This window comes from Nannospalax galili, unplaced genomic scaffold (assembly GCF_000622305.1).
Source record: "Nannospalax galili isolate Female #2095 unplaced genomic scaffold, S.galili_v1.0 scaffold735, whole genome shotgun sequence".
NCBI classification, from domain to species: Eukaryota; Metazoa; Chordata; class Mammalia; order Rodentia; family Spalacidae; genus Nannospalax; species Nannospalax galili.
This window is the reverse complement of record NW_008337053.1, coordinates 2820523-2832719: the sequence shown is the minus strand read 5'-3', so window position 1 is coordinate 2832719 and position 12197 is coordinate 2820523. Positions and strand designations below refer to the sequence as shown.

Below are 12197 nucleotides of genomic sequence, written 5' to 3'. Positions count from 1 at the left end.
TTTTATAGCCATCTTATTGAAAAATTAACAAATTATAAGCATGAAAACAAAATAAGGTGACTGACTTCTTAATAACTATACAGGAACTCAAAATTCAAATGTTATCCTTTAAAGTTTCAAAGCTGTAGCATTGGGGATTGAACCCAGGCCCTCATACATTCTATGCACGCACTCTACCACTGAGCTACATCCCCAGCACCCTGAACTCTTAAATGAAGCTCACTAACAAAGAAGAAAGCCATTTTCCTTTTCATTACTTTATTATTAGTCACTAAATTCAGCATGTGGATGATGATGGGGTGTTTTGTTTGCTTGTTTTTATTTTTGTTTTTGGAGACAGGGTCTCCCTGTAGCCCCAGCTGGCCTAAAACTTGTTATGTAGACCATGCTGGCCTTGATCTCACAGAGATCTGTCTGCCTTTGCTTTCTGAGTGCTGGGTTAAAGACACGCACCACCATGCCCGACAATAATTCCTGTGTATGTGGGTGGACTATGCACTTCATTCATATGAACGCGTTTCATTAACTTAATTATGCTTCTGAAAATAATTTAATTATATTATAAAAATTAAAATATACTTTAACAGGGAGCTGGAGAGATGGCTGAGCAGTTAAGAACACTGACTGCTCTTGGAGAGGACCCTGGTTCAAGTCCCAGCACCCACATGGCAGCTACGAACCGTCCTCAACTCCAGTTCCAAGGGAATCCGAAGCCCTCTTCTGACCTCCGCAGCGTTGCATGACTTGGGTGCACTCACATACATGCAGGCAATACACTCATACACATAAAATAAAAATAACAAATAAAATATGGGAAAAATATATACTTTAACAGAATGAAATTTGGCCTCAAATAAGATACACATGCAACTACATCAGCAATTTTCAAGGTGCTCAGAGAAGCTCTGGAAGCATTTTATGTGCTGGGGGATGTGCACATGAACGCACAGTTGTGCACTCTGATGTGTGTGCATGTAGAGACCAGAGGACAAGGTCAGGTGTCTTCCTCTATTGCTCTTAACCTTATTCCTCATGACAGAGACTCAACTGGAACTTGCCATTTTGGCTAGGCTGGCTAATCAGCAAGCTTTCAGGATCCATCCAATACTTGGGTGCACAATATAGGCACACACAATCATGCCTGGTATTTTACATGGGTGCTGGGGATCTGAACTCGGGTCCTCATGTTTAAATAGCAAGTGACCTCATCTACTGAGTTCTCTCCCTGGCCCTTTTGGAAGTATTCTGAGCCAAGAACATAGCTTCCTCAGGTGAAGTCAGTCAGTCATTCTATTTTGTGTTCATCTCTGTATGTGTCACTCTTCTAATAAGTTGGTTATAAGAAATATTTACCACGGGCTAAAGAGATGGCTCAGTAGTTAAGAAAACGGACTGTTCTTGCAGAAGACCCAGGTTCAAATCCCAGTACCCACACGGCAGCAGAAAAGAAATATTTACCAGAAAAAAATGACACAATGATACTTATCTGGTATATAAATTGATATGCTTCTTAAAATTTTATAATATATAACAACACAATTATGTGAAAAAAATTTTTTTAATTTGTATGTGTGTGTATGCGTGTGTGTGTGTGTGTGTGTGTGTGTGTGTGTGTGTGTGCACATGCATGTGGATACTCGCAGAGGCAAAAAGAGGGTGTTGGATCCCCTGGAGCTAGAGTTACAAACAGTTGTGAGCTGCTTAATGTGGGTGCTGAGAATTGAACTTTGATCCTCTGCAAAAGCAGTTCACACTCTTTAACTGCTGAGCTGCCTCTCCAGCCCCTATACACAAATCTTACTAATATCTTATGCCTTATCTGTCTTGGACGGCAGATAAGCTCTTAAGTTTACGGACACACTATACGGTGTCAGAACCTTGAAAGCACTCAATGGAAACAAGTGAAACAAAAGCCCATGCAGAACCCTTCACAGCATTACATTAACATACACTGTCACAAATGTGTCTCTTCTTATAAATTATTTAAAGACCCCTGAAACTTCTAATAAGTCATCTTAAAATAAACAAATAATGACCCTGATGAAACAAAGTGGATGGAATGTTAAAGTTTTAAACTCTGCATATTCTCAACTTTACAAAGAAAGGAACTTACTCTTTCAGCGCTGTTTCAACACTATTCCCAGATATATCAGAACCAAGAGAAATGCCAGCAGGAGACTGTCTTCCAGTGAAGCCAGATGAAGAAAATGATAGGCCATATGGTTCAAAATTGAGAACTATAATTTTAAAACAGTAACAGAAGTTCATATTTAAAACAAAGCATAAGAGCACAATTTATGAGATTCTGTTCACTAGTGAAATAATTTAAAGGCTGGAATTTGTTGACAATTTTTCAATAATAAGGAGCTTTGGGTATAATCTAATCAGATATGTACAATAATAATTAAGCAGTTGCCATTTATTTAAGTCTGTATATACTACATAATCACAAACTATCTTTCATTTTTACTTCTCTTAAAAGCTAAAAATAATCCAATTAGAAAAGGCAACTAATAAATAAGACCCAATGAAAAGTTTCCACTATCATGGGAAGAAAAAATGCCATGAGGGAAAAGTGAAGTCATGGCTAACTATTCCTGACATATTCTTACACCACATGGACTCATGGAGACCTCAATGTGTGAAAGTGTCCCTTACTGACCCAAAACAATGCTTACTCAGGTACTGATTCCTTTAAAAATGTATAGCCTAAATTAATCCATCAGTATCATATAAATTCATATTATTATTGTGGAAGAGCAGATACCAGTGATCCGTTCCCTTTCTCTTCATGTAACAGAATCCTCCATTCTTAGGTATGTACACAGGCAGCCAGACAAGACACCTACAGATTCTGTTGCCATATGACGAAATTCTGGTCAATGAAATTTTATACACATTTGTGGGCAACACGTAAGAAAACTCCCCTGGAAAGAGAAATCTCTTCTCCCATTTCCTTTTCCCTGTTGCTTAAACTGCTGCTTGGTTGCTGGAGTGCAAGCAGCCACCTTGTCTCATGAAGTGAAAGCAACAAAGATGCCAGAACACGAGAGGTGGAATTTGGAGTTCTCATAATTAAGAACCGCGCCCCCCAAAAGCCCAACAACAAGCAAACCTCTAGGCTGTCTACTTTTTGATTGCCCCAATGGAGAGAGCAATAATCTTGCATAAGACCCCAGGTTGTCATTAGCTAAATCTAATTCTAACTGGAAATTTTATCTTTTTGTACTTTTTTTTTTTTTACTACATTTTCAGTCATTGGCCTCTTTTGTAAGAGCCTCTGCATTAACAGTCATTACAGTACCAAGCAAGAATGCCCTATTAAAAATAAAGAACTCACCCTGAGGAACAGATCCTCAAATGACCTTAAGTGTAAAAATAAATTGATTGGGGCCAACTGTATGGTCTTAAACACCCAATAGGAAAATATAAACAAAGAGTAAAGTCATCAGTATACTTCTTTAAGAGTTCAAGGGATTATACTTCCCAGACGTTAGGCTTACGTCTAAATACCAGCACTTGGGAGGCAGAAGCAGGCGGATCTCTGTGAGTTCAAGGCCAGCCTGGTCTACATAGTGAGTTCCAGGACAGCTGGGGCTACAGGGAGACTCTGTCTCAAAAAGACAAAAAAAGAAAGAAAGAATGAATTCAAACCAGAGTAGAAAAAAATTAAAAATTAAAGGCTGAGAATTTGAGAATGGAGAGAAGAAACTAGACGTGGAGGGGATAGAACCTAAAGAACAGATAAAATCCCATTCTGAGAAAAGAATTAAAGATTGACATTTAAGGAAAGCTTGAAAAGGTTTAAGGTAAAAACCAAATATAAGGCCAGGCGTGGTGACCCACGAATTTAATCCCAGCACTCAGGAGGCAGAGGCAGGAGGATCTCTGTGAGATCAAGGCCAGTCTAGTCTATATAGTGAGTTCCAGGCCAGCTGGGGCTACAGAGAGAGACCCTGTCTCAAAAAGACCAAAAAAAAAAAAAAAAACCACAAACATTAATAACCAAAACAAAATATGCCCTCTAGAATGAGCACTTCCGTCATAATGTTTACTGAAAAAAGCAACCTAGCTGATGCAAAATACAATTTCAAAACAGGAATTATAGACACACTCAAGGAAATCAACAGGATATGACTAAAAGACTCAATAAAGATAGTGAAAACAGTTTAATGAAATTAAAACAATTCAAGAAATGAAATTAGAATTCAATAAAGAGAATCTCTGAAGAAAAGAAAAGCCAAATGGAAATAAAACTCAGTATGAGAAACTCAGAAAGTAAGAAAAAAAGCTGAAAGAAAAGCCTCACAAATAGACTAGATCGAGTAGGAGGTAAGAGTATTAGATCTCAAACTCAAGGTTGAGAAAGTGGATCATTCAGACAAGGAAAATGTTAAATCTAAAATAACCCAGGAATGGAACACACAGAACCCCTAGGACACTATATAAAAAACAAATCTGCCCATCATAGGTATGGAAAAAGGAAAAAAATTCCAGGTCAAAGGCACAGAAAATATTTTTAACAAAATCATAGATTTCCCAAATTTAAGGAAAGAGATGACTATTAAGGTGCAAGAGGCGTACAGAACACCAAGTAGACAGGACCAGAAAGGAAGTCCCCACATCATATAATAGTCAAAATACTAAATGTACAGAACAAAGAAAAGCTATTGAAAGCTGCGAGAGAGATCAAGTTATATACAAAGGCAGGCCCATTAGAATAACACCTGACTTTATAATGGAGACTGAAAACCAGAAGGACTTGGAATAAAGTCCAATAAGTCATGAAAGAACATAGATGCCAGCCTAGACTACTATATCCAACAAATCTGTCAGCTGTAATCAAAGGCAAAGGGAAAACTTTGCATGATAAAAACAGGTTTGAGGAATTTATGTCACTCACACAGCTCTACAGAGGATACTAGAAGGAATACTTTGGTCTGAAGAGAAGATTAAGTACACTCTCTAGGGCACAAAGTATAATTCCAGAACCACCAACTAAAAGAGATCTAAGAAAACAACACCACAACAGCAACATAACAGGAATTAACAAACATTGGTAAATAACACTCAATATTGACAGTCCCAATTCCCCCAATAAAAAGACACAGACTAACTGATTGAATTAGAAAACATGATCCTTGGGGCTGGAGAGATGGCTCAGTGGTTAAGAACACTGGTTGTTCTTGCAGAAAACCCGGGTTCGAATTCCAGCACCCACATGGCAGCTGTCCATAACTCCAGTCCCAGGGGATCCAATAGCCTCTTCTGACCTCTGTGGGCATTGCACGACATGGGTGCACTTACCTACATGCAGGCAATACATGCATACACATAAAATAAAATAATAAAATTTAAAAAAAAAGAAAACATGATCCATCTATTCTAATATCTGAAAAAACAGACTTCAAACTAAAACTAGTTTGAAAAGACACGGACAGACACTTCATACTCATTAAAGGAAAAAGCTACCAAGAGGATATGACAATCCTAGAAATATGTACACCAAACACAGGGCCATCCAATTTTTTCTTCTTTTTTTTAATTTTATGTGTGTGAGTGCTTTGCCTACGTGTTAAGTGTACCTGTGCATGTAATGCTCATGCAGGCCAGAAGAGGGCCATCAGATCCCCATTAAAGACACTATGTAGATGCTGGGAACTAAACCCAGATCCTCTGGAAGAGGAGCCAGTGCTCCTAACCCCTCAGATATCTCTCCAGCCTGAGGGTACTCAACTTCATAAAATAAAACACATAAAATAAATCACAGATTGACTCCAATACAGAGATAGTGGGTGACTTCAATACATACTCTCACCAATAGACTGATCATACAGACAAAAACTAATAGGGAAACAATGGAGTTAAATGACATCATAAATCAAATAGACCTACAGACATTTACAGAACATTCCACCTAAACACCAAAGAATATATTTTCTTCTCAGCAGGCATATCTCTGTGAGTTCAAGGCCAGCCTGGTCTATAAAATGAGCTCTGGTCCAGCCAGAGCTACAAAGTGAGACACTGTCTCAAATAAAAACAAACAACCCAATTAAAAATTGAGACAAGGAACTAATCAGAGTTCAAGAATTATGAAATGCAAATTGCTGAAAAATATTTTTAAAATTTTAATATGCAAATTAAAACTACTTAGAGATTTTTATTTTACCTCAGTAAGAATGGCTAGGATCCATTAAATGATGAGGAATGCTGTCAAGAATGTGGGGAAAGGGGAACATGTGTATTCACTGCTAGTGGGTGCAAACTGGTACAGCCACTATGGAAATCAGTATGGATAGTGCCTTGAAAAAGTGAAAATCAGATCTACCATATGATCGATCCACTTTGGTATGGCAGTTCACCAAGTTCACTGCTGTTCTATTCACAATAGTCAGGAAATGGAAACAACCTAGATGCCTATCAACTGATAAATGGATAATGAAAGTATGGTATAATTATACAATGAAATATTATTCAGCTGTTAAGACAAATGAAACTATGGAATCTGCAGGTACATGGATGGAACTGGAAACAATGATCCTGAGAGAGATTACCCAGAACCAAAAAGACAGTCATCACATTCTCTCCTAAGTCGATGCTAGCTTTCAATTTTTAGATAGGTAGATGGATTTCAATTGGAAAATCTATAGAGGCCAGAAAACGACTGAGGAACCATGTGGGGGAGGGGTTCATGGGAGGGAAGATAGAATGCAGTGATATAAAGGGGGAGAGAGAATAATTAGAAATAATAATAAAGGTTAGATGGTGGGGAATGGGAGGGCAGGGAGGAGGAGGGATAACTAACACTAACGGCCTACTGAAAATGTCATACAGAAACCTACTACTATAGAAGTTTCTTAAAATATATACATTCACAATATAAAAAAGTTTAAGTGTAGTGACCTAATAATGGGGGTCCAATAGCCCTACCAGGCACAAGCTAGGAAATGAAAAACCCAATGTACGAGTGGGCTCCCTCTTTTGGAGTTGTTGACCAAGGGGGTCCCATAGACCTTCAAACAACACTGGCTACTGCCATTGATCTTGGTTGCCCTCTAGACTTTGTGGTAAGATACTATTGCTGAAGAGACTACACACAGGAGTTGTAGAACCAACAAGGAGAAATCAAGATGGTATTGACCTCAAAGCTTTATCTCTACCTTATGCATGCCGCCAAAAGAGAAAAGTAATCATTAACCTTAACCAGCTGTGAACCCTGCAAGCTACAATAACGACAGTCCTGGCATGACATGCTCATTGATGCCATAGTGGCACAAATGTTATTGGAGTAACCAACCACCTTCTGCTTGGATTTAAGACCTGCATCACAAGATGGAGCCCATACCTGGCACTGTTATCAAGACCAAGAACCTGTGGATAGACAGTCACAGGCCATAGGAAAGAACCTACTACTATTTATTATTCTGCTAAATGAATACCATATTAAACTGACTCCTAATAACTTATTGTTATACCAAAAGATTAGTGCATCTCTCAACTCTCAGCAGAGAAAGTTCTTCTTGCAGCAGACGGTGTTTAACAGAGACCCACAACTAGCCAAAGTGCAGAGAATAAGAGACTATGGAGTCCTCAGCCCTAAATGGGACACCTATATCAGACCCTCTCCTCCCAGGGCTCAGAGATAATTGTGGAGGAAGAGGCCGAAAGACTGAAAGAACCAGAGGTGGTAGATGAATATAAGGAAACTGCATTGTCTAGACATAACTGGGCAACTACACATATGAACCTACAGTGCTTGTGACAGAATGCATGCCAGACAAAAACCCAGCATGGGGAGGTGGGCAAAAGCCCCAGCCCTAGCTGAGCACCTATTGGCAACTGATAGTTGCTAGGAAAGGGAAGAGTCCATTTTCTTTAAGGGTGTTGACACCTGGTAGGTTGACCAGATTCCAAGGGATGGACCCACACCCAAGAGCATTTGGGGAACAGACTTGAAAGGCCTTTTAAAAAGGAAAAATAATAATAGAGGATGGGGCTGGAGAGATGGCTCAGCGGTTAAGAGCACTAACTGCTCTTGCAGAGGACCTGGGTTCAATTCCCAGAACCCAAATGGCAGCTAACAATCATCCATAACTCCAGTTCCAGGGTATCTAGTGCCTTCTTCTGACCTCCATGGGCATTGCATGACATAGCTATACCTACCGGCATGCAGGCAATACATCCATACACATAAAATAAAAATAATAAATAAAGCTGGGTGTGGTGGCACATGCCTTTAATCCCAGCAGAGTCAGGCGGATCTCTGTGAGTTTAAGGCCAGCCTAGTCTACATAGTTCCAGGACAGCTGGGGCTACAGAAATAAATAAATAAATAAATAAATAAATAAATAGAGGACATGAAGGGGGTAGGGGGAACAAGGTGGGTGGTAAGATGGGGGAGGGGCCTAAATATGATCAAAATACGCTGTATGAAATTCTTAAAGAATCAGTAAATATTTTTTTAAAATAATAATAAGAGGGCATGAAGTTGGGAGGGACAAGGAGGTAAGGTAGATCTCAGAGGAGATGGGGAAGGGGTCGAAACACATTGTATAAAGTCCTCAAAGAATTAATAAAAATATTACCTTAAAAAATTTAGTTACAGAATAGGGGATTGCAATTCAAAGCTTTATATAAGGAGATAATGGGGAAAAATGACTGAATTTTCTAGGCCATTGGGTAACAATAAATATATCAAAAGCCTTAATAGAGACTTCATCACTTCTATAGATCACTTTGGGCAGTATAGACATTTTAACAGTCTTACAACTCAAGACACAGAGTATCTGCCCATTAATTTGTGTCTTCTTTGATTTCTTTCAGCAATATTTTGCAATTTTTAGTATACAGGTCTTTCACTTTCTTATGTTTACTGCTAGATATTTTTCTTTGCAAATATCTATGTGCTGATTTTATACCTTGCTAGTATCTCTTCCTCTTTGCCCCATTCCATCTTCATTTCATTAAACACTGATACGCCTTTGCTCTAAAACCAAACCAAATCAAAAACTATAAACTATACATTCTCCAACCAGTATTCCAATGCCACTGTCTCTGAGCCTTAACAGAGCAGAAGGGTAATGCACAGCTACACAAAGCTGTGTTATCAGTAAATTGTTAGCAAACACTACAGTGGTTTCCCCTAAATAGTTGCAGTGAAAACAACCCTCTAAGACTAACATAAAACAAAACAAATAACCAGATAGAGTGAGAAAGGAGAGGAGAGTTAAAATTAGAAGGTACATCAAGAGATGTGCAAAACACAACAAAGAAACACAAAGACTATGAGGCCACCACCCACCACAACACACTCCAACCTCACAGAATGAAAACCAAAATTTCCAGGAGAGCAAAATATCTGAGAAAGAATCAAGAAAAAAATCCCATTAACAGAAGCAACAAAACAAAACATTAAGAAACAATCTAGGCAAGGAAGTGAAAGACCTCAATAACAAAAACTTTGAAAAAAAAAATTTAAGAAGATACTAGATGATGGAAAGACCTTCTATGTTCCTAGAGTGATAGAATTGATATTGTAAGGTGGTTAAATAACCAAAAGAAACCCATAGATTCAATGCAATCATCACCAAAAGTTCAATGACATTCTTCACAAAACTCAAAAAATCCAAAAAGTAATACAGAAATACAGAAGACCATGCATAGCCAGAGAAATCCTAAGTACAAAGAACACTGTTTGGTGGTATCACAATAATTGACCACAAACTTTACTACAAAGCCATAGTGACAAAGACAGCATGATATTGGAACAAAAACACACTAGACCAGTGGAACAGAATAGAGATAACAGAGATAAAGCCACACAGATATGGCCACATAATTTGTGACAAAGGCAAAAACATACACTGGAAAAGGCAGTCTACTCAACAAATGGTGCTACAATATTAGATGTCCACCTGCAGAAGATGAAATTAGATCTATATAGGGAATACATGTCCTTATTACATAGGGAATGCAGTTCCATATATAGTTACAGATAAGAACTTTCAGAACAGTACTCAAATAGCACAGAAACAGCTCCAAGAATTAACAAATGGGACTACATGAAATTAAAAAGTCTCTGCACAACAAAGAAAACTTTCAACATAGTGAATACATAGCCTACAAAATGTGAGAAAATCTTTGGTAGATATACTTCAGACAGGAGTTTGGTATCTGGAATATATGAAGAACTGAAAAATCAAGAATGCACACACACACACACACACACACACACACACAAATCTGTGCCAATCGATAAATGGGTTAATCAAATAAGCAGACAATTCTCAAAAGAAGAGTGGCCAATAAATATTTTTAAAGTGTTCAGCATTCTGGCCAGGCATGGTGACATACACCTTTAATCACAACACTTGGGAGACAGATGCAGGCAGATCTCTGTGAGTTAGAGACCAGGTTGGTCTAAATAGGCCAGGCAACTCAGGGCCACATAATGAGACCCCCATCTGAATAAAAAAATAAATAAAAATTTAAAGTGCTCAATATCCTTAGCCACCTGAAGAATGCAAATAAAAAATATGCTGAGACTATCTCACCCCATTCAGAATGAGTATCGGCAAGAAAACAGACAAGGACAAATGATGGCAAATATATAGAAAAAGAGGGATCATTATTCATTGCTGGTGGGACTGTAAACGAGTATAGCCACTAGGGAAATCAGTGTGGAAGCTTCTCAAAAAGCTAAAAATAGAACTACCAGCTACACCACTCCTTAATATATACCCAAAGAACTCCATGTCCTATCACAGAGATAGTTATACATCCATGTTTACTGTTGCTCTATTCACAATGAAAGAAAATTAATAAGCCTCGATGTCCATCAACAGGTCACCTGCTAATGACAAAGGGGTACATATCACAATGGAATTTCATTCAGCTGTAAGAAAAATGAAATTATGATAACTGTAGGAAAATGGATAACTTAGAAAGTCTGTTACGTGAAGTGATCCAAACTCAGGCAAATATTGCACATTCCCTCTCACAACCTAATTTTTAATGTTTATAGACATATCTGTCTGCGAGTGTGAGTGTAGGTATAGGCAATGAACCTAGAAAGAAGACCTTGAGAGGCAAAAAAGGAAGACCAAGGAACGAGGATAAGCTGTGGACATATGATAGAACAGTGGAAAAGAGGAGCTGGGGGTAAAGGATAAAAGGAAGGAAGGGCAGGGGGGATGGGTGGGGGTGGTAGGAGAATTAAGAACAAATTTTGTTTGAAAATGTCATAATGAAACCTAATACTTTGTGTGCGAACTAAATTAACTAATTAATTAATTTAAATTTCTTAAATTAAAAGCTTTGAAAGAGCAAATACTTCTGTTAAAAGGTAACATTAAGCCAAGCATGTTGGTGCATGCCTTTAATCCCAGCACTCATGATGCAGAAGGAGAAACTCTGTGAGTTCGAGGCCAGTATGGTCTAAATAGCCAGGGCCAGATCAGCTGGGGCTGCAGGGAGACCCGGAGGGAGAACGAAGGAACGAAGGAACGAAGGAACGAAGGAACGAAGGACGGACAGAAGGAAGGAAGGAAGGAAGGAAGGAAGGAAGGAAGGAAGGAAGGAAGGAAGGACGGACCCACAAGCCTCTCTCCAACCCGCAGGCCTCTCTCTCCTGGGTAAGTCCATCACGCCCTCCGCACCTTGACTCCCCTAGCCTCATTCACCCTCTCATCTCCCCCGGCGGTCTCTCCTCCTAGCCTGGGTCCTGTCCCATTCCTTGTCTTGGTGCCCCAGACACCTAGGGAACCACCACTGTTTCCTGATCTTTGCATCCAGACCAACTCAGTTCCTTCTCCAGTCCCAAGGATCACTCTGGGCCTGGCCCCGCCCTCACATCCCTCTACTTCCCTGGGCCTGCACCACCCACCAGCCTCTTTCCTGGACACCATGGCTGACCTATCCTCATCCTGATCCTTTGCATCCAGACCAAACCAGCTCCTCAGTGCAGTCCCCAGGAGCCCTTGGGTCCACTTCCTGCCCCCATCTTCCTTTGCATCTTTGGGTGGCACAGCCACCAGCTGCCCTAGACCAGCATCTTTCCTGGGCCAGGCTCCCAGGCCAGTCCAACCCCCAAATTCCTGAGGCCAAAATCTCTCCTGGAGGGATCCAGACCTTATGAGAAAGACTAAGAGCATCTGATCCTCATCTGACTTGGGCCTCTGTGGGAACTCTTAAAC

At 39.5% G+C, this 12197-nt stretch overlaps 1 protein-coding gene across 5 annotated transcripts in view; it reads right to left on the bottom strand.

Annotated features, from left to right (window-relative positions):
• The window catches only part of Ap4e1 (adaptor related protein complex 4 subunit epsilon 1), a 127895-nt gene that overhangs the window by 20385 nt on the left and 95313 nt on the right, over positions 1-12197 (bottom strand). For all 5 annotated transcript variants that reach the window (XM_008831809.3, XM_029562961.1, XM_029562963.1 and 2 more), the window contains one exon: positions 2114-2237. In XM_008831809.3, the coding sequence (XP_008830031.1) occupies positions 2114-2237 (124 nt within the window). The remainder of the gene's footprint in view (positions 1-2113; positions 2238-12197) is intronic.